General features: G+C 39.7%; 1 protein-coding gene across 2 annotated transcripts; it reads right to left on the reverse strand.

The window, feature by feature from the left end:
* Positions 1-603: 603 nt before the first annotated feature.
* spef2 (sperm flagellar 2) lies at positions 604-18,801 on the reverse strand. Of its 2 annotated transcripts, none has more exons than XM_074637362.1 (39): positions 18,537-18,801; positions 16,495-16,597; positions 16,113-16,365; positions 15,714-15,887; positions 15,301-15,417; positions 14,753-14,826; positions 14,374-14,587; positions 14,032-14,220; positions 12,927-13,114; positions 11,422-11,593; positions 11,060-11,282; positions 10,830-10,903; positions 10,571-10,625; positions 10,420-10,460; positions 10,077-10,180; positions 9,656-9,903; positions 9,469-9,541; positions 9,204-9,370; positions 8,839-8,979; positions 8,353-8,468; positions 7,895-8,022; positions 7,195-7,333; positions 6,933-7,070; positions 6,548-6,687; positions 6,353-6,421; positions 6,156-6,204; positions 5,724-5,792; positions 5,507-5,633; positions 5,287-5,394; positions 4,894-5,032; positions 4,321-4,393; positions 4,036-4,192; positions 3,834-3,940; positions 2,960-3,142; positions 2,549-2,641; positions 2,203-2,373; positions 1,714-1,911; positions 1,106-1,228; positions 604-816 (listed from the first exon to the last, which is right to left on the reverse strand). In XM_074637362.1, the coding sequence occupies exons 1-39, from the start codon at positions 18,592-18,594 to the stop codon at positions 751-753; spliced, it is 5,061 nt and encodes a 1,686-aa protein (XP_074493463.1). In that variant the 5' UTR covers positions 18,595-18,801; the 3' UTR covers positions 604-750. The 2 variants fall into 2 exon arrangements, with proteins under 2 accessions (XP_074493463.1, XP_074493462.1); XM_074637361.1 differs by having other exon boundaries at positions 8,839-8,982.
* Between the last annotated feature and the right edge of the window lie 4,961 nt (positions 18,802-23,762).

Below are 23,762 nucleotides of genomic sequence, written 5' to 3' on the forward strand. Positions count from 1 at the left end.
AGTACAGGAAGGCACTTATTGATGATAATTTGTGATTCAATAATAAATTATGATATATATTGTGACACCCATACATAATTTGAATTAATGATGTGTTAATAAGATGCTTTGTCTTTAGTAACAAGAAAAGCTAGCTAACAAAACTGTCAAAAATTGCTCCTATCTTTAAACATTCATTGATTCATTTTATTCTAAACAGCCTGCACATTAACTTGATTGGTAGACAGCAGCAGTGAACGCTAAATAGAGAAGCTACCGTAACACATCACTGCTGAATGGACTGTGATAGGGTTGTGGGTTCCCCTGGCAGGCAGTTGCTGGTAAGTCAGGCTTGACATGTAGGTTATCCTGGACAATGCGCTCATTGTAGCCACAACCAATGCTTTTCTGTGTCAGAGAGGTCATTAGAAAAACAAGTCAGTCAGAAAAACTGCTGGAGTGTATCAGAGGGAAAAAAAGCTAGTACGAGAGGTCAATCCTGCCATCATTGATGTTATTGTTGTCATTTCAATTATGTTGTCATTCCAACCGTCATCAGTAATAGACTTTTCAACGTACTGACATAAGTTATGGATGCAAATGTATGTATTCAATACTGAAGTGAGCAATACATGTCAGCAAACATTTCAAACGTAAAAGTAATGAGAATACTTCAAAATGGCCAAAGCAACGTCTTCTGCATTTCATAAGTGAAAGAGTTCTTTGTGATGCAGACAGCAGTGTTTATATGCACTGTATATGTCTGATCCTTTAGGAAACTGTCAAGGTGTTAGCCTCTCCTCCATCGTGTTGGGCCAGTAGCATGTTATGAATGTTCTGAGAGACAAAGAGAGAGAGAGAGAGAGAGAGAGGGAGAGAGAGAGAGAGAGAGAGAGAGAGAGAGAGAGAGAGAGAGAGAGAGAGAGAGAGAGAGAGAGAGAGAGAGAGATAAAGGTGAATCCTCTTGTAGGTTTGAGAATGCACATGATGGTGGACAGTCTGGATGATAAATATGTGTGACTGATCGCAGCAGAGGACAAGCGGTGAGCTATTTTTGGACTCTCATCTAACAGACACTGTTGTAGGGGAACACATAACAAACAGATGAGTCAACATAGAGACTTACTACAAGCTGGTGGTGTGTTGAAGTCTCCATCAGGCCCTGGATGAAAAGATGCTGAGAGAGGACGGAGAAGGGGACACGGTCCTCTGGCTTGTAACCCAGCTCTCTGAATATCTGCACCAGTTGCTAGAGGCCAGCAGAGATAAAATGTATTACCACGAGGGAAGAGTTTCATTTTAATAATGTGGTTAATAACTCTGCTTAGAAAATGCATTTTTAAGTGTAGACCCCTTAGCCTTTAAAATGCACTAATGTATTCAGCAAACCCACAGAATCAGTAAATTAAAGCTATTAACAGCTTTAGTATACTGAGGGAGGTTCAGGGGCTTAGCCTGATATATTTTACACCCATCAAGAAAAATCGGTGTAGCCTAATTTATTTTCTGTTAATTATGTACATGCTTACTTGCATACTTAGTTGCATTTTGAAACTTAGATAAAACAAAGGCCATGTCTCTGTATGCGTATCGATGGTAAAATGATGAAAGCTTAATGGAAAACAAAACCTTTCTGAATAGACTGCTTGATTGAAAATTAAACCTGACATATTTACTACATTTTTTCTTTCCTTAATGAATTCAACCATTCATGTATGTATCAAAGGGCACTACCTCAGTGTGCTCCTCCTGACTCAGGCAGCCTAGAGGAAGGGGGTTGACTTTGTGGCAGATGACAGCAAGGAGAGCAGGGATGGACACTTCCGGCTCACCCAACGAACCGCTTGATGCACACGGAGTCTCTTCTTCCTTGTAGTCTCCATCAAGTTCTGAGGAGCTGAGCTCTGTAGCCTCGTCTATACTGGGCATAGACTGTATACACAACACATAATGGTATTGCCCTGCTGATGTGCAATAGTTTGTACCAAAGACAAACATTAACACTCACGTGTTTCATTCCAAAACAAATTACCAACCACTAGAAAAACCTGACGTGTGCTGTTACAAAATCATTGTTGGCATTATTGAAGATAATATAAGTGGTTTCTATGATAATCTGAAGACATTGGTGACAGGAAATAATAATGTTTTTGATGTCAAAAGATGAAGAAGTGCTTTTGCAATGACTTTCAAGTGGAAATTCCACTTGATAAATCTACTCACCTTGACAAGATGGGCCGGTAAGGAGTGCTTGAGATGTTGTCCCAGCACGACGCTAAGCGCTCTGATGAAGCCCTGTCTGGGGTTGGGGTCGGCTGCAAAGTACTGCAGCATGGACACATAGTCCAGTTGAGGGGGAGAGAAAGAGTGGTCCGCAAACAACTGGAAAAAGAACTAAGAAGAAAGAACATAGGCAAATGTTACTGTTAATTTATTTTATAGTGCAGTTCATTGGGACAAACAGTAAACATAAGATGTTATGGTTTGATCCCTTTGACCACTTGGATTTCCCAGTTCAAGAGTAATAAAAGTTTACATTGGAATCATGTAAGCTTTCCAGGTAGTTTACCTTGCGTAGGTTAGCCAGACGGTCATAAGGTAGAGGCTCAAAGGGGTCCTCTGGGACGGGCTGGACACTCTCATTGGAAAACCACAACTCTGTCTGGTGAGAAAGGAGGCAAGAGGAGCAACTTAAGTATTTGTTTTTATGTTTCAAAGACAGTTTTCACTTTATACTATATAATGTATATAATATATACTAAATTTGTTGTCACGTTGACTACAACCCAGGCCTGCTTATCTCAGTGCATAATGATGCCACAAGAGCGAAGAAGGGCCATGGGGATGTGAGTGGATAGATAACTTGAAGATGAAAAATGATCCAGAGCGGAAGGATTTTTTGTGATTTAAAACACAGTCTGAACATTGAATCAGAATCAGAATTTATAGTGTACGTCTGAGTTTGTGTGTGTATAGAGACCTGTAGGTACTGTTCCTCCTTTATGTAGCCCGTGTGGCCAGTATCTGATTCCTTGAAACGTTGTAGCACGACCAGCAGCTGTGATAGGGACGGAGCTGGCCAAGGGAGGGCAGCACTGAGCAGAAACCGGCGCCAATCTATCAGCCCGTAGTCGTCAGTTAGGAGAGATACAATCTCCATCAACTGGGGACAGAAGAGAAAAGGAAAATGCTCCTGTAAGCCATGTGATGGGTCTTTTATGGTAACCAGACAGTACGGCGCAGGAATGTCATCTGTACAAACCTCTCCTGTGTATATATAACTATAAAATCTATTCTATAATATTCATCTTATATATATTCACTTAGTCCCCTATCCATATAGCTCTATGTACATAACCTCTCTGTAAATAGATAGAAATATAACTCCACCTGTACATATAATGTATTCTTTATAATACACTTATACAGCATTTTTTTAATATTTACTCTTACTCATCATAATATAAAACATATGTCTATCCTTTGCACCCTAACTGCAATCTGTATATATGTAAATGTCTATTTATATACACCACATATATCCTCATTTGTACATACTGTCTTAATCAGCACTTTACTAGTTTGCACTACTAGTTTGCATTTCGTTGTACTTGTACTATGTGCAATGACAATAAAGTTGAATCTAATCTAATGATTTGTGTCTTGCTTTGCTTTCTCTGCACTGGGTTATAGTCAGCAGAGTGATATTTGATTATGTGTTTTTTTTGGTTTTGTCGGTTGACTAAAATTGATCATAAACTGTCTTCTTAGTGGAATTTGGTGCTATGAGGTGAAGAGAAAAGAAATGATTACCCAACTTTGTGTTTTGAGTGTCTGGAATACTTGAAGAGTACCTGTGTTTCATTCTTGTTGATCCAGGGCTCGGGCAAGGTGTTTCTGCCCATGTTAACAGAGATGATATCACTGAGCAAACTGGAGAACTCAGAACTGGACATGAAGCCTGAAAGTCATAAAGGAAGGAAAATGATCAACGGATGGATAAATAGCAAGATTAATAGACCCAATAACACTACAACTTGTCCCCCCTGTATTGACCTGATGGAGCAACATTGCATAGCTGTTGGTGGAAAGACTCTAGCTGAGTGATGGTCGGGGTGGACCGTGTGGGTTTCTCCAGAGGAGGCGGACGGGGAGGAGGAGCCAGGGGAGCCACCATGAGGCAGTCTACATTCAGGTAAAAGTCAGTGCATTCCTGGAGAAGAGAACATAGAGAATCCTATAAATTGGAGGAGTGTTGTAAAGGAGACTGTGGTCACATGCTGGAAGAGCTATTGAGATGTTACCCTGCAGTAGAAATACAATTATAAAGTCATTACGTACCAACACCAGCTCATTCTGCAACTTAGCACCAGCCTCTATGTGGTGGCGAACCACTTCTGACAGTTGGTCAATACTAGAAAAAAGGAGACATGACACAGATAAAACGTCAAACATGTCTTCTATGTATAATTAGTGACCAAAACTGTCTCTGCCCAAGTTTAAATGTGTTATAAATGGTTCGTTCTCAGTGGAGACTAAAACACAAACACAAGCATTATGTGTTTTTATATTCTCAAGTAACAGTTTCAGAATAACTTCTAGAGCACTTAAAGGGCTTACGATAATTTGGATATCTTTCATGTTCTGTGATTTAATACCAATAAATACCAGTACTTTAAAAACAGTAACACACTAGTCCAACAATTCAATTCTGGGGGCTTAAATACATGCACATATGTGGGATTATGACATGACATGGAGATAAAATACAGATAGCATTTATCACACACTAATCAAAAACCACAACACTAATAAAACAGGGACAGCAGTGCATTGCTACACTATCGCCGTTTCATTCACACATTCAAGTCCCTCTATATACACACATGATCATATATTCATACTACAACATACCTTTTCATTTCTGCAAGATAGTGAGCTGTTAACCACTTCTCCATGCTGCTTAATGTCTGTTCTGCTCTGCTTTGCAGGGAGTGCACCATCACCAAACCATGACCTTTCACCAGCACAATGCGCACCTTTGTTGCATTCTCTGGAAAACACACACAGACACACAAAGGAAGACAAACAGTGGAACACAACTATATAAGCATATTGATCTTTTACACACACATGCATGTTTGTGCACATATGAAAATACAAACATGGATGCACATAACAACCTGTAAGTACATATCTCATTATACAGTTCTTCGAAAATAGAACCACTTAGAAAATTGACAATATGTTAGTATGACAATTAAATATATATTGTGATATGAAGAATCTCTGTGTGTGCATGCATACCCTCGTGATCCAGTGCGGCTGCACATTCTTTATGTATTTTGTTTCTGACTTCTAAGTTTTCGTCATAAGCTGGTGCAGGGCTGGGTGCCGTAGATGGGGATGGTGCGCCTGGAGGAAGGAGGAGGATAATGATGATGTAGATAGAAGACCTGCTGAAACATACAGTCCATATTAGAGGGCACCTCTCCATTGTTTTCTTAATACTCTACCAAAGACACACCTCTCTGTTTTTTTGCTGACTGTTTCCCTTTTTCCTTTTTGTTTGGACTTGCAGAGGCCTTTGCCCTCTCCTTCTCTTGTAGTCTCTCCTTCTGGTCTTTCCTCTCCCCCCGGTGGGCTTCTTCTGACTACACACAATATAACCAATACACGTCAGAAATGTATATATATATTCCTCAATAATATGTTAATGCAAACTTTTATACACAAAACATTACCAATTTGCTGATGGCTGTGAGTGCCTCCTCATAGTCGGAGATCAGTTTCTCATGGGGTAACGGTTCGGTCTAGGTTAACAATGAAAAGGGTCAATATCTCTTACTATTCGATTGTATATCAGCATATCACCATTAAAAAAATGTATGTAAGTGACAGAGTGTTTTGAATTGTTTTGAGGTACAATTTCACATTTAACTACATTTAAATTATTTAAGAATGCCAGAACTTTATTTTGTCAGCTGTCTTACAAGGTGGTACAGCCTGAAACATAACAGAGATAGATAGGTATATAATATCTATGGTAGTCCTTTATGAGCAGATATGACTATATTCATTAAACAAAATCAGTTACAGACCTCGAGAAAGACTAAAATAATGAAAGTGAATGAAAGGTACACAAAGAGAGGCAAGAAAAGAAAAAGGATTTGGACCTTGACAGGTTCTGTCTGAAGCGGGATTTTCGTCTTGGAGTCAGCACGTCTGCAGAGGAGGGGAAAACGGAAATTGTTTATGTGTTTGTGCTGGAGAGCATTTGGACTGTGAGGACATGAAAAAATCCATTCCATCTTTAAAACTGACTGCAGAAAATTAAAAGGAAATACTGTGTGCGAAAGTGCCTCTCCCTTACATTTTACTTTTCTTCTTGTCCTCTCCGTCATCCATCTGACTAGACGCACTTTGGCTCGCTGGCTCAGTACTGGTGGAACAAAATAAATTGTTCAATTTATGCACTCATTGTCTATAAACTATTCTCAATTATGTGATTTAGTTTTATTATCTTAGACTAACAGGGATAGGTTGCTATTAATAGTGTGTTTCTTGCCTCTCGTCCTGATCCTTAATTTCTAGGGTGCCCAGTAGGGGGATACAAACCAACGTGGAGGGTAGCTCAGGCAGTCTGTACATGCTCGAATAGTAGACACAAAGAATACAGAGTGTGTCCTGGAATCGGTCCAACTCTACCTGGACAACACAAACAATCCAACATTATGCTTTTGCCAGTCAAACTGAAGAGAAACAAAGAAGACATACAGTACGTGCCTGAACACCATAAACACAACAAGGACAGAAATGAAGCAAAGGAACAGGTACAAAACACACAGAATAAAAGGAAATAGTTTATAACATGAGCTTATAAACTACAGAATTGAAATGGCAATAAAAAAAGTTTGTTCAGTCAAATGGTGACACAGAAACAGAAGAGTTACCTGCACGAGTACAGAGTGGTGGTTGACGAGGACGGCAGTGTGTTCTTCCAACCAGCCGTCACCCATGAGAGCAGCCTTCTCTTTCTCATCCTCCTCCTTACGCTTGTCACTAATGTCCCACAAACGTTCACGCAGTTCCTGCAAACATATCACAACATCTCTATATATTTGATATTTTCATTTTTAAGCAGGTCTTTAAAAAAAAATTTCAATGATCAGTTTAAGAATATTTGTATTCTATTATATTTTAAATTGTTCTCACATCTAGTCTCAGATATAGCTCTGCTTTGGTCTCCTTGTCTTCTCTCATATCATCAGGTATGCTGTTGAAGTCCTTCTGCCAATGAGACACTAACTCCTGCTTCAAGTCTGGACGCCCCAGGTAATGCTTGTACTCCTCTCTACGGATACAGGGAACCAGGTGAGACTTACATAGTAATACATGTCATATTTATCAGAGATCATTTTGTAATAATTTTCTGTTAACATAAATGTCCTCTTTTATTTGTAAAGTATTTCTGACAAAGGAGCTAATGGTATTACCATTTGGGTCACATCCAAAAATAACTGTATTCAGAGGCTAATCATAAATACTCAACTTTCATACTGCATCTGCAGCTATAAACTTACATGAAACCTAATATTAAACAGGATAAAAGGATCAATTCTATTAATTGTAGCTAACAAGATATTAGTGTCTCTGCAAATGTGTGTGGCTACCGACTTAGATTTACAAGGCATAAATGTATTGCTAGCTTTTCATGTCATCAAATATTCAGATGTAAGAATGCATGAACACACATTATGCATCTTCAGCTATAGGTAACAAATATAAAAAATGGAGAAAAGACAGGCACAGAAATGTATCCATTATGCAAATGCTTAGTTATGTACTTATCTGCACTCAGTGTAAGACATGAAATCTACCATGTTCACACTACTTCAAAGGCCTGGCAGAATACCTGATGTTGAATAGGTGATGGTTAATAACAGTGCATTGTGAGCGCAGCTGCTGCATCACTGTCTTTATGTTGTTCACATAAGAATCACACACTGCGTCCCAACGGGGGCGCAGGTACTCTGGGATCTCCTAGAGATGGAGATGGGGAGGGGAAAAGATGAACGAAGCAGGGAACATGGGAGGATGATGAAACAAAACAAGACACAGTGTAATGCAACAGATCACATGACATGTATTTTCATTTAATTGAAACATATTCTGAAAGGCAACACAGGTAGGAAACCACAGGTCCACTGGCTAAATCATGTTAGAGGGCCATCTTGTGGCACCCCCCAGTGAGTGCATCTGAATGTCATGTCATAATGTCACTGACATGACTTTTCAGGGAAGAAAGAGATTATGAGAGTGCACTTCCAACTCTGATAAGCAAAACAAATAGAAATAGAATTTTGATCTTACTGGAGGAAGGGATTCCGCCACATAGACCCAGCTGGATGAACCTGGGAAGGAAGAGGCAGGGCCTCCCTGAGAGTCCTCATTGGTCACTGGGGAAGTTGACACCTTCCTAGAGTTACCTATAAGAAAAGTACAAAAATCAGCACTATAAGAAAGTCAAAAGATTCATATTTATTTAATGTTAATTAATGATGATGATTATTATTATTATTATTATTATTAGTAATAATAATAATAATAATAATAATAATAATAATATTATATTATTTAATGATATCTAAATTATCTTAAACAAGTCTACCAGCAATTGTCAGTAGAATGCTATTAAAGCCATAAATGGCATATATGACCCTTTTCTTTGGACAGTATATTCAAACAGACTCAATGGCCTCACAGGTGACGTTTGTATCCAAATATTTACGATATCAGTTTGGTACATTTGAAACATAAAGTGTGTCTGTATTCTGTATGTTAAGAAAACACATGTACCGTCCACTAAGTCATTATCAGTTGGGGCTTCGTCTGTGAGACCCTGAGGTTGGTCTACAGGGCGAGGTGTAGCTGATGAGGAGGAGTAAGGAGCTTTCCCACTGTCCAACACTACATCTTCACCAGAAAGAGTGGCAGGAGCTGCTGAGGGAATATATCAGAATAGTGTGAGTAAATATTGTGTTTCCTTCAGGGAAGACTATACATCGTTTAGTGTAGAAACAAAATCTCATCATCAGTGTCTGAAGAGCAAAAAAAATAATTTTCTTTCCTAATCTTATGGAACTATGACAAAATTTGATTCTGAGCACAACAACTTTGAGTCTATTAACATTCACTAAAATACTAAAATGTCAACCAGTTACCTTCCTGTGGTGGCATCATAGCTTGCATCATAACGTGCTCCAGGACAGACTCCACCCTTTTGTTAAGCTCCTCCTCATCTACATCTGCATCAATGCGGACCAAAATGTTTTGCTTTCCACCAAACCATTTCTCTAGTTTTGGCCAGGTGTCATGAAAAGCTGTGATTCTTGAGGGGGGGATGTTAGATATTAGACACACAGTCATGCAGTAGCAGTAATGTATTCATTTCAGTTTAGTTTCCCATTTGATTCTTCTTTTTTTTACCTGTGTTGAATCTGCGCCAGATACAAGTTCTTGTATGTTGTGTGGGAGGTTGTAGCAGCAGCACTATATGTATCTGCACCAGAGAACCACATAAACATACTATTTACATTTAACTGGTTACTTGTGTAATGTGTGGGTGCACACAGACACAGATACATGGCATTAAACTCCCACTGGTATAACATACCCATCTGACTGTATGGACGTTTGGTCACACACTCATCGGGGATATCCAGCAGCAGAGCCAGCTCCAGTACAGGAAGTGGGGGTGGTGGAGGTGTGGGTGGGTTAGGATCAGCAGCTAGGTTGGTCCTGCTGCTTACAGCACCATTCCCTTCATCTACAGACCCACCTAGGGCTTTCTCTAGCAGGTGGGCCTGAATGATGTCCACTGGAAAGCCATCCAGGATCCAACCTGACTGAGCTGGAATCTGCCTAGTAAGGAAACAAACAATATTTCACTGGCAAGAGAGTGATTGTTTGTTTATTTTGACCATGGTAAATATAAAAGTAAGATTGTATAATTCTCTGAATTACTGACTATGTGAAATGAATTGCATATTGCAAAATTAAGATAATACAACTGACTAAATCTCATATGTGCTTACCTGATAGCCTCTACTACGATGTCCACTAAAAGCTCATTAGGGATGGCGTTGCCTTTCCTCAGCTCTTTTTCTGCAGCTGCTCCCTGCATGGCCCGCATAGACAGCTGGATAAGGAACACATGTAACGAGTTAATTATTTCATTCCAAATAATTACACATACATTCTGGAAAAAAATGTTTATTTCTCAACATTTCAAATTATTACATTCTCCCAAAAGTCATTATGTTATCAGCAAAGGAAAGCAACTTTTAATCAGGTTGGTTGGTGACATAAATTGAATACAGGTTACATTATATATAAATAAATACAAAATAGAGTGAGAAGATCACAAACAACACTTACTCTTACGTTGCTGTGTCTATTTTCCTCTTGAGTGTCAAGATCTGAAAAACAATGAAATCATGAGTGACACATAACAAGAAAAGAACCACACTGTAATTATGTATAGTATAAAACAGCATAGATTAGAATCACGCTGGCCTCAGTGACCCACCAATGGAGGATGTGAACAGTTGCTCGTTGTCTTTCTCTCCCTGCTGATCTGTGACCTGTATAAGGGAGGTTTTAAAAGCTGAAATGTTTAATGAGGACCTTTTAAGTGTTTTCAGGTTTATACATTTCTGACAATGGCAGGAAAGATTAGTGAGATTTTATGGTCCTGAAAAATCATTTTAAAGCAAAATTATGTGACAAGATGAAATAAAAAGGGATACTAGTGATGTTACAATACCGTTATACTGTATCCGACTAACCTCCTCTCCATTCCGGTAAGCATTCAGTGCCTCCTCAATCAGTGTGTCAGCTGATAAGATATAGATGCCATGGGCTAAAGCAGCAAACAACAGACATACTCACCAACAAATAAGCCGTAAAATCTTATTCCACATGTTTTTATTTTATCGTTTCAGTAATTAAGTGGTGTGAAATTGTGGTTGTGGTTGTGGGTGTGCTTGTATTTGTGTTTGGATTACATGCTGTGTACCTTCAGCAAGCTTGGCCAGGCAGGTGGTCTTGCCGGAGCAAAACTTGCCCAGGACACAGGCCTTGAAGGTAAAATCAGGAAATGAAGGTGAGGAGGGTTCCATGATGGGTTGATGAGTAATGTCCCTCAGTCGCCGGACAACATGTCCAAGAATGTTGTTGTTGGTCAGGGGTAGTTTGGTCTCCCCTGCTTCTTCTGGCCATGCCCACTCACCTACCATGCTCTGACAAACATGACATATAGCTTAGACAAAGAGGATCATCCGCATAAAGACAGTTCAGGGCTTCAGTTCAGGGTGTGAGGTTAAACACACACATACAGACATGATTTAAAAACACACTGCACTTGTGTTTCAGACTCACAGTGTATTCATCATAGTCCTGGTTTTTGAGTATCTCCTGCTTCTCAAGCTCTACAGGGTCTAGTGGGGCAGAGAACTCAAACCCTGGCTGCTGGCCCTTTATCGGCTCATAGAGAGGCAGACCATTGAACAGCAATTCCTTCCACTCTCTCATCTGCTTCTTTGGAATCAGACTGGACATACCAACACAAGAAATGACACAAGGGAAAGCTAGATTTAATGACTGCAAAAACGTATTCAAAACAAATCAAATTGTTTCCTAATTGTGCCTGAAAATTATAAATCGAAGCATGAGTAGAGGAGCTGATGTAACAGATATGTAAAACCTAGGTAGCAGGATACATACAAAGTGAATATTGAGCAGGGTTGTGTGGGCAGTGCATATCTGTGGAAATTATGTATTTGATCATGAGAAGAAGCAGACAGGATGTTGACACCTCCTGATTTTATTTGACCACTGGTGCAATATTGGTCATGTTTTCACATGTTTTTGACTCCCATCTGAATTAGCACTGCAGCACAATGCTTCAGTTTTTAATACAACATTAAATAAAACATTTCAGTCTTCAGTCAGATTTCAGTTTTTTCAAAACTTTCATAAAATATCTTTTTTTTTTTTTATGTTTTCCCACTGAAAGAAAGACAAATAATGAAACAATGATGAAAGATAGCAACAAACCAATACTTAAAGGGCATGTTTTGTCAGGACCCCTGCCAACTCCTAGTTTATTTCTTCATCTGCCTGTTTTTGTGCCATATCACTAACTCCCATGTCATTTCAGACTCCCTCCTGACCTGCAATTATCAGTCCTTCAGTAGTTACATACCAGTAGAGTTTCATTCACACTGTGTGCATTAATTAGCTTTCCAGCACTTCTGATTCCTATTTTGCCTGACCTGCCTGTCTGAACCTTTTCCCGTCTGCCTGGTTTTGACCCTTGCCTGCCTTGAACTAAGTAAAGCTGAACTTTCCTGTTACATTGATTTCTTCTGTGTCATGCTTTTGGGTTCTAGTCTGCCACTCATCCAGTAATAATACATATTTTCTCATATTTCCCTTTTGTTGTTGAACTTTATTTTACCAACTCTGTCTCTGTGTCTATTCCTTTTAAAAGAGAAAAAAAAATGCCTATTTTTATTCTGAAAATTGAAAAGAAATTCTTGTGTTGTGCTTGAATATGAACTTTGTTCAAGCATAAATAAATAAATAAAAATTGCAGACATAGCAGAGGACTTGTCCTGTCACTCCCTCAGATCATGGAGTGGCCAAAGTCGAAGTGTCATTACAACTACATTACATTCAACTCTAAAATTAGATTGCCTGACTAACTTTTACAAGAATTCCTGATAATATTTGGTAACTACCAAGAGATGCAATTTGTACAACAAATTTTGGAATTTCCACATATTCATTAATTGACTGACCAACAGTCAGTTTTGAAGTTTCAAGCCCAAATACTGTGTGCCTGTTTCTAATGCATCATTAAAAGTAATTGTGTTACGTACTTCCCAGTGAGCAGTCGATATTCTCCGACCTTGGTGGCCAGGTCCACTATCTGCTCCAAAATGTCCTTGCAGCTCTTAAAGTGCTTCTTGTATCTGCTCTTAGCTCGCTCAGCAGCAATCCTGTTACAGAATTTAAGCTCCTTTCTCATCTCTTCGGCACGGTCCAACTTAGCCTGCTGAGCCAAAGCCTGTACCAGGCCCCAGTCAGAAAGATGGAGTGAGTGGAGAAGTCATGACATACAGTACATGTTCCTGCTAATCACCACAGTTGTAAGTAATAAAGGAAGATGAAAGATGTTACATAGGTCATTTATTGTGAAAAACACATGACTAGGTGTTTTCGTAAGAAATAGCCTTATAGAGACACAAACTAACAGACATAATTTTTTTGGAATCAGTACATTACTGATATTGGAGGTTGCAGGAAAAAAAGAAAGGATGATTTTAATCTTTGTTACCTACTGTATGACTGATGATAAACAGCAGGTAACAATTAATACAGCTTCCTAGTTTGCCAAAAGACACAACATCAATAATACCCCATTAAAGCTTTCATATGCATCTACATTTAATCGTAAGATTTTCTCCCTAAATCATCTTTCAAAAGAGATCATTTCACTCTTTAGAGTAAATGGCAAATAACCACAGAATCTGAGACTTAATAGTGCAACAATCTGCTCTGGGATTGTCTAACAAATTAGGTTAATAACACCATGACTATACTTCACTACAACATACTGAATATTTAACACTGAATCCATGCTGGACCATGGCTGCATCCTCTATGATGTATTGCTTTATCGAAGTATCTGCCTTCAACTAAATCAGTCATCTACAGTATAGGTGTGATCACTTGAAGGGCATGACAGATAAACATAGATTTGTTTATGTCATGATTTATCCAGTCTTACTTTACTATTTATCTGTCTCTGAAGACCCTCTCTCTCTCTCTCTTCATAATACAAATACCCTGTTGGTACAATCTACCAAAATCCCCCCTTTCCTCTCTCTCCCCATTAAACACTACTCATACTATCACTGATGCAGCCTAATACAAAGGGACAATAGAAAGGATTACTCTTCTTCCTTATTCATCCTATCTCACCGCCTCACTCTCCAGAGCTTCCTGGAAGTCCTTCTCTCTCCGCTGCTGGTACTGCTGCTCTCTGTACAGGCGGTTCTGCCGGATCACATCCTTCTGCATGCGTATCTGGAGGAGCTGAGTTGCCAAACGCTGCTCCTGCTGAGTCTGACGTGTCAGACGCTTCACCAGCTGCTCCTCTCGCTGTGCCTCCTGCAGGGGGAGGCAGAGGTGGCGGATCAGTTGACTGATTTTGGGTTAAAATGACTGATGTCAAATAACAAACTGTGAGGTCAAAGATAATATACTGTGTATGATTTATTTAAAACATGTTTTCCACATGGTTTAAAAAACTAGACGCTTCACCTCTTGAGCCTCATGGGCCTTGAGCTGCTCCACCAGGAATCGGTCTCGTCTTTTCTCCCTCTGCTCGCGAGCTACTGCATTCTCCTCCAGCCTCTGTCGGATATCCTGTATATACTTGCTGTTAGATTGTAATGTCAGCTTAGTTCCACTTCCAAGGACCTCACAACCCTGGCTGCTGCCACCACTGAGAACATCTCCAGGGAAGGACTGATCACTAGGAGTGAAAAGGTTCAAATCACATTTGAAGACGTTGTCCTAATGTATGAGGATGATTATCTCAGGTTGCTGTAAAGCGCCATTCATACAAACATTTAAATAACATAATACTAAATACCGGTAAATACAATATCAATTTAGTGAATGTTTCCTTTTCTCTCACCTTGAAGAGGAAGCAAAACCAGAAGTAACCTGTTTCTTCCTTATCTCAAACTGGGCTATTTCAGTCTGGACTGTCTGTAGACAAAATGAACAGAAATTGCAATAATACCACAGAGACAAAGACAAACAAACCCACGTTACTACTTTGTTGTTTGTGTGTGCTGTGAGAAACTCAATTAATTGTTGTTGAACTTGTTGTTGGCATGACAATTGCAGTATTGTATAGAGGGTCATCAGTTGAATTAGAATGAATCCCATCCCTGTAAACAATGGCAGGTGTTATGCAATAAAAAGCTATTGGTTTTAAGAAGACCTGGGAACATCTGGCGAACGAGAACAAACACAAAGTTCTCGGGCCTGGATTTCTAAAATTGTGTAAAGATTTTTTTTTTTTTTAAAGGACTTCTATCTAAACTTACTGTCAGCAAGCATCAGCCTCTACAAACTCTGTGGACACCACTCTATAGCTGACCCTGTGTCAGCAAGCCAAAATGAAATTCCCTCTGTGTGTTGGTCAATTATCACATCATTATTTAATCTGGATCACACCTGCACTTGTTGTTCTCTGCGTTGCTGCTGCTGTTGTCTCCTCTTTAGGTTGAGCTGTGAAGTGTAGGGAGGTGGCTTGGGCACCTGGACAGTGGTGGACTGACGACACACCCGCAGCTGCAACATAAACAGTTCCTCACTCATTAGCATGAGCTTTGCTTTATTCCATCATCGAGCAGCTGGGGTACAAGTTAAGGTTTTTCACTCAGCACTGGTACTATTAGTAGCATTATAGTAATGTCCAAAACACCAAAATACTGCAAAGAAGTGTAACTTTGAGACTGAGAAACATTGTGTAAAAAGTTGATAAAGCTGTAAACTGTAGACTGCCTTAAAGTCTGGTCATACATTTTTAATTAACTTAAATGAATACACTGAAAATGTATCGTAATACTTTCCATGATCTCCAATACCTTCTCAATATTCTTCATTCTCTTCTCATCCTGGACTTCCTGGAGTTGTCTTTTTTGATGGATGGGATGGGTCATCACAAACCTGTCGTTCAGCTGCAGGCATTTCTCCTCATAGTGCTGAGAAATTTTCTGTAGCTTCAGCTCTGCATCATGTTTTACCACTTGATGCAGTCGCTATGTCAAAAGGAAGACAGTCAGGTGCTTAAAAATACATGCTTTTGTAGATATTGATGTTATGTTATACTAATAATGTGAACTTCAAACATAAGAATATTGAGAGACAGTCTTTTCAGTTACAGTTTTTTTCAGTATTAGCACAGAGCAAGACTACTTATCTTAATTTTTCTACATGACAAAACCTGCTGTCCTAACCAATTGCACACATACAGCCGTCCTTACAACAGTGTAGATCTCATGCCCCTTCTTGTGCAGGCCAGCATTGGCTGCAGGCTGCATGATTTCCATCAATGTGCCACTGATTTCTGCTTTCTTCTTCTTTTCAAGCGAGACGTAGAGCTGGTAAAGGAGACGTGTGGCAACACCCTGCTTCTCCTGCATCAGATCCTGGGCTGTGTTTATGTCGAAAGAGATCCCCAGTAACTGGAGAGTAGGCTCAACGCGGGTAAAGTTATTCAGTCTGGAGATGGAGTTGCTATGAAAAAAAAGGTGTTATTAACTTTAATCATTATGAACACTTTAAATTAAGCACCAGTTAGGTTTTTTAACAGCAAAAGCAAAGGATCATGGATAGATAGACAGACAAAGAGAGAGGGTAACTTACTCGTTCTTCATAAACAGACTGAAATCATTCTGCAGCTGATATTTATGCAGAACCTCCCCAATCAGGTAACCACTGGAGAAATCCTTGGCAAGGGTCTGTGGGTCTGTGAAGATGAACATGCATGTGATTTGTGACTGTTTTTAATTGTATGTGATTGTCATTTTGTGCACTTTGTCTCGATGGTTCTGATGTTTTATGGAAATCACTTCTTTTTTGTAGCAGCGATGATTGTATTTTTAGGAACACTTCATTGCAGCCACCCGTATGAGGGGAGGAAGTAACGAAAATTAAATGATAAAAATGGAAATGATGAAAACGCATTTGGATTGAAAACTTGAGCTGTAAAAATAGAGGTCAATTGAAAAATGGAATTAAAAACAGAGCCACATTTAATAATTTTCACCATTTTACATTCATCATTTACAACACAAAATTGCCATTTATCATTAAAGGATGTGGCCTGAAGGGTGGAAGTAACAATAATTAGTTGAAGAAAAGGGAAGTGATAAAAATGCTGAAATCAACACAAAAGCATGGCAGCTATTTATTTCATAAACATTCTGAAATCATTCTACAACTGATATTTATGCAGAACCTCCCCAATTAGGTAACCACTGGAGAAATCCTTGGCAAAGGTCTTTGGGTCTGTGAAGATGAACATGCATGTGATTTTATGACTGTTTTTAATTGTATTTGAATGTCGTTTGTGCACTTTGTCTCAATGGTTCTGATGTTTTATGGAAATCACTTGTTTTTTGGAATTGCTTTGTTGCTGAAATGTGCTATATAAATACATTCGCCTTGCCTTCCGCAAACAGTGCCATTTTCTACGTTTCAACATTTCAACGTTTGTTAACGTTAATCTAGCTTACAGAAACATATTAGACAAATTGTTAAAATATTTAAAATTACTAGTTTGAACACCTGTCTGGACTTTCAGATTGCAAACGTTACACGAACCTTTTCAGGTTTTTCCAAAAATAACATTGCTCATGACATCTTCTACCGAAGTACATCCCTTAATAAAGGGACTGTTTGCAACTTCTTACACATATAAATCACCCGGGTCGGTGTCCCATGTGTGCTCGCATATGCACGCTCTCATGTGGCTACGCTGTTCAGACAAGACTCCAACACACACTACAAGGAAGCACCAAAACCTCAAAGTTATATCTAGTGAAGCCCGTCTTGCAAAACAGTGTTGGCCGCGGTCGGAGGACGCGGAGGAGACCGTAGCTTTGGTCTCCAGGACCGGAGTCTCTGCTGTACTCTGCTCCTCTGTCTGCCTGCCTTCACTCACACACCGCGCTAGTTCTCGCTCTTTCGCTCCATACGTGCATGCGCGCACACTACACACTGCAGAAGAGTTAGTTTAGCTCTGAAAATATCTTGTGAATGTACAGTGGAGGTTTGTGCAGAAATAACTGCTGCAGCTCCTCCAGACCAACAGAGGTTTCCCGTGTCTTGTCAAGTGACGGGGCTCCGCAGCGGAAACGTTATCATCTGTGACCGGGTGCCGGTGTCTCCCATGTTCCCTCCGGCCGCGGTCGGGAGGCTGAGGCAGGAAAAGCCAACACTAGGATCAGCATTGATTCATGGAGAGACCTCTGTCTGGTCAGCTAACATTACTGCCAAGCAGGTGAAATATAGAGTGATATTGTGGTTTTAGCTGACGTGTGTCGCCTCACTGTTTTGAGGATGCTCGTTCATGTCCATTTAGAGTGAGCAAAGCGCGACCCCGACGCTGACTTTCATTGACAGGCCACAGGTGTCGCTGTTAACAAGCATTTCTGATTCTTACAAACAGTCCCTTTAACTTTACCCTACCAATCTATATCCCTGCATGTGTTGATAAGTTAACTGTTTATAAACTTTGATAAAGAGCTCTTACATTGTCAGCTTTGTAAATTCCCATACCTTTTAATGAGCCTCAGTAGTGACAGTTAACGGGGACTAAACCACCGAGGTAGCATCATTAAGCTAGCAGGTAGCTAGCTAACGTTAGCTAACGTTAGATAAGCTGTAACTTCAGTCTCACTCACCGACAGCTTTAGACAGCCGGAGCTCCTCGTTCAGCCACCTGCACAATATATCCGACATCTTCTTTCTTATAAGTTCAACTCAGACTATATAACGTTATACTACCTAATAGTAATAACGGACATGTTAGTAGGTGATACTAGGACTCTTTAGCTCGCTAATAATAACGGCTGATAAACTACCAGGAGCGGAGGAAGTCCCAGAGGTGCACTGTTGCCATGGGGACACGTCAACAGGGTTGTCATGGGGACACGTCAACAGGGTTACCCAGTGAGCTTCAGGAGGGCTCTCGTGGGAGCGGGCGCGCCCAGCTGGAGCTGGATCAGTTATCTGTTCTGCCCCCAAAATATAAACAGTGATGTAATGACTGCAAACTGATCCAGAACCTGTACAATGTCGCACTTCAGATGATCGATTGTATTTTTAGGAACACTTCATTGCATCCACCCGTATGAAGGGTGGAAGTTCAAGATTCAAGATTCAAGATGTTTATTGTCACGCCGGTTATAAGTACAATCGTGTGAAATGCTTTTAGCTGGGAAGCTCCATTAAATATAATAATTTATATTACAATTATAAAAGGAAAGACGTTGTACAAGGCATATTGAGAACATATACATATCAGGAAAATATGAATGTACATATATAAGAAATACTTTGTACAAGATAAGATAAGATGAACCTTTATTAATCCCCCGAGGGAAATTCAGGTGTCAAAGCAGCAACATCATAAACAGAGTGAAACACAGGAGAGGTAAAGGTATACAAAAATTATAAAAACAATAGAGATATAAAATATACAGAGTGAATGGGTGAACATAGTATATGCAGTCCGTCAATTAATAAATAAATAAATGTAGTATGTGCAATAAATAAATGTAATATGTACATATGTGCAGTCTATAAAGTGGTATATAGGATGTATATTGTAAGTGTAAAGTGCACCAGTGGTTAGAGTCCAAGATGGTTGCAGATAGTGCATGTTAAAAGGTAGATAATGCATGTTTAAAGGTAGATAGTGCATACAAGGCATATTGAGAACATATACAGTATATACAGTATAAGATATATGATTGAGGTATTGCCCTTGTTTATTGCACTTTTTGTGTGAGAAGGTGTCGTATGAATTATCTATTTAAAAGTCTGATCGCCTGGAGGAAAAAACTGTTCCTCAGTCTGCTGGTGAGAGTCCTGGGGGTCCTGTATCTTCTACCAGAGGGCAGGAGGGAGAACAGGCTGTTGTGGGGGTGTGTTGTCCTTAATGACCCTCAGGGACTTCCTGAGGCACTGCTGGGTGTACAGCGCCTGCAGGCTGGGCAGCTCGCACCCGGTGATGTGTTGGGCGAAAATAAACATATAAACAGACATAAAGTCACGAAAATTAAATGATAAAAATGGAGGTGATGAAAACGCATGTGGGTTGAAAACTGGAGCTGTAAAAATTGATGCGAATTGAAAACTGGAGCCATGAAAGTAGATGTGAATTAAAAAATGGAGCTGTAAAAATAGATGTGAATTGAAAAATGGAGTGAGAAATTATCAAATGATTTGATCAATTTAAAGCCGATTTGATTAAAACAGTCATGATATGATAAAAACAGAGCCACGTTTAATCATTTTGACCATCTTACATTCATCATTCACAACACAAAATTGCCATTTATCATTAAAAGAAGTGGCCTGAAGGGTGGAAGTAACAATAATTACTTGAAGAAATGGGAAGTGAAAAAAATGCTGACAACACAAAAGCATGACAGATATTGTAGCGACTGGTGCAGGAAAAGACTGTGTTCTTGACACGCTCAATGAGTAATATCCAGGTAATATTCACTGTTGGGTGTGATTCACGTTTAATAAAGAAATTCACATCACAGCATAATGACTTTTATGCAGACAGGCCTTGTTGATAATATGATGAATGGCTTTCTGGTGTGGCTGCCCCAAGCATACAGCATGCAGGCTGTAAAAAGCGTGCAATCCCCTGTCATCCATGCATGATTACATGCTCCGCTTCACCTGTGCTCAATATAGAGTTTAACTGCAACACCTCTCTACACTGCCACCTGTGGTCAAGTTAACATTAGACTTTATCAATGATTTCTCTGGTTGTTGTTTTTCTAAATTAAAGTGGAGAAGAAACTAAAGCTGTGTTTTTTAGGCCTCAATAAAAAAACATCTGGACTGTGGTGTCATTAATGTGTAGGAAACTTAAATCAAATATAATCAAATAAATATCATGGCACCTGCAAATGATTGACTATTTAATGTTATGGTAACCTAACATCACTGAAAGTCAAGGAAGTCACATAACACATAATCATTTTAGATGTCTGATGTTGTCTTTTATAGAAATCAACACCAAACCAGTCAAGTGGTAAAAAATAGTGATGAGGAAAAAACTCCCAAACAACCCTTTTAACAGAGAAAAAAAGAGTAATAGAGTAGGGCTTCCTCTTCCAGGATGGACATACAGAGTCCATATGACAAAAATTGATCCGTATAATGTGAACATATATGGAGGAATGGAACCAGGAGGATTTCAAGCAGCTTCCAGGTGTCGCCAAACATAGAGCCTCAGCACCACCTCCTCTCCACCATGTAACCTAGAGAGAGGACAAGGTTTTTGTTTTTAGTTCACAGTTGCTTTGGTAATGTTGACGTATGTTTCCCATGCCAATAAGCCCCTTTGGATTGAATTGAATTGATAGGGGGCGGGGGACAGAGAGACAGACCGACAGAGAGAGAGAGACTCACTGGCTCTTCAGATAATGTTCGGGGTCTGGAAGCAAGCAGGGTGCCGAGAGTGGTTCAGTGTGTTCAGTGGACTGCTGTGGTGCTCGGGTGTCCTGAGATCATCGGCTGATCCACATCCACTCTCAGATGCTCCAGGAATGCCAAAGACACAGGAAGAGTCCTGCCCTATGAAATCAAAAACAAGTCTAATTTATTTTTTTCATCTCTATACTTCCTCCTTTGGGTTGACAGACATCATGATGTTCTTCCACATTTCTCCTGCAGACTCAATAATCTCTAAATAAATTAACTTTGATCTGTATTGACACAGATTTATATATACAAAAAAAATAGCCTGTTAAATTATGTCAACTTTAGCTTATAACAACTTTATGTCACCTTTGCTAGTCTTGTAGTCTTAGTAAGGACTTAGTTTGTTGACTAAATCACAGGTGACCATCGCTCTCCAGCTCGTCTTGTGGTCGGCCATCCTTCTCATCTGGTTGGGAGGACGAACTTCTTTGTCGTCAAGGAAACTGCTGGATGTATGGCAGGAAAAAGTAGAAAAAGACAGCTACCTGATTAAAAAACATTGAAGTACAACATTGTGAACAATATAAATAATCATTAAAAATATTAAATAACTGATAAAATGTTTTTATTAATTATTGCCTTACCTCTGTGTGGTTCAGTTTTCTACAGTATGTAAAAAACTCAAAGAACAACACAGTGAGTATGATAAATAATCATTAACACATAGAAGACTTGTTAAAATACTTGTTAATATTATTAATTATTACCATACCTTATCAGATATAGCCATCTACTAAAATTGAAGCACAACATCAAACAACAACAGAGAACCAAATCATTAAATAGCTGATAAAAATAAGTGCAGAAGAAAATTGTTAATTTTGTTATTAATGCCTTACCTCTGTCTGCTTCAGTAAAAAGCAGAACAATTCAAAAATAAAAGAGTGAGTAAGATAATCATTGAATTATTAAAAGGTGATAATAGGAGCAGTAACTTGCTTGCAGTTGTCATCACTGCTCCTCTTTGTGGAGTAGCTGAGGCCAGAAGTTGATAGAATTGGGTCTCCAGAGCTTTCTGCCTTTCTGAGGTCTACTCACAAAACCTCATTGGCCTCTTAGCACTTACCTGCTGCCAGCTCTCTTCGCTGCTCCTCTCTGTGGAGGAGCTGAGGCCAGAAGTTGAGGGGAATGACTCTTGAGAGTTTCGTCCCTCCATGACGTTTTGCTCCCATCACCTCTTGTGAGAAAGTGAGGGTGCTGTGAAGAAGCTGCCTTGACCACAAAGACAGAATCTTCTCAGTTGATCTTCAATAATTTACTGATGCTGCTCCACAGGCTGCTAATGCTGAACAGGCACCTGCAGGTGCCTGACAATCAGTCTCTGAGGAACAGCAACCGAATCCCAAAAGGAGGATGGAGGTGGACCGGAGGACCAGCGGGAACACCAACAGGAACAGCGACGGGGGAACCAGCGGGAACAGGAGGAAGCATTCGTCGCCTGGCCTGCCTAAAGCGCTGCTGTGGGGACTCCTGGATGACAGGAGAGCGAAGTCCGACGTTATCCCCATCATCAGCGTCCTCTTCGCCCGTGGTGTCGTAGCCAGAGTCGTCCAGGGTCTCTTCGTCCTTGTCCTCGTCATCAGAGAGTGGGTAGACCTCACCGTCTTCAAACTGAAAGACACTCACATCCTCATCATCAGAAGAAAGAGGGGGGATATACTCACCTTCTTCAACCTCAGGCGCCTCATCATCAGAGACGATGTAGAGGCGGAGGTTGTTGGGTCGGATCAGCTGCGGGAGCACCTCAGCACGTTCAGCGACGCCGTCTGAGTTCTGAGAGGAGCCACCTGAGGGGACAAGAAGATACATGCATATTAATATTGTTAAAAACATTGGATGACGTTGGAATGAACAGGTGATTTTGAGGGAGTTTGGTGGCAGAAATTATTTTCCATGGCACTGTATGAATTGTTTATATTATCCTAGAAGATGTTGCCGTCTTCATTACTTCCTATGGTTTGCAATGAACTGTGTATAATGCTAAGATAAGGCCAGTTTGAGGAGTGCATGTGTCATTATGCACATTACACACATGCAGCCGGGCAACGTTACTACACATACAGTTCTCTTTATGCATCCATGATGAAGATTCATGAACATAAAAAAATAATAAAAAATAAAAATAAGTATGTAAGATATGTACAGTATGTATGTATATATATATATTTGTGTGTATATGCAGGTATGTATGTATGTATATATGTATTTGTGTGTATATGCAGGTATGTATGTATGTATATATGTATTTGTGTGTATATGCAGGTATGTATATATGTATATATGTATTTGTGTGTATATGCAGGTATGTATATATGTATATATGTATTTGTGTGTATATGCAGGTATGTATGTATGTATATATGTATTTGTGTGTATATGCAGGTATGTATGTATATATATAT

The sequence above is a fragment of the Sebastes fasciatus genome, chromosome 6 (assembly GCF_043250625.1).
Source record: "Sebastes fasciatus isolate fSebFas1 chromosome 6, fSebFas1.pri, whole genome shotgun sequence".
NCBI classification, from domain to species: domain Eukaryota; kingdom Metazoa; phylum Chordata; class Actinopteri; order Perciformes; family Sebastidae; genus Sebastes; species Sebastes fasciatus.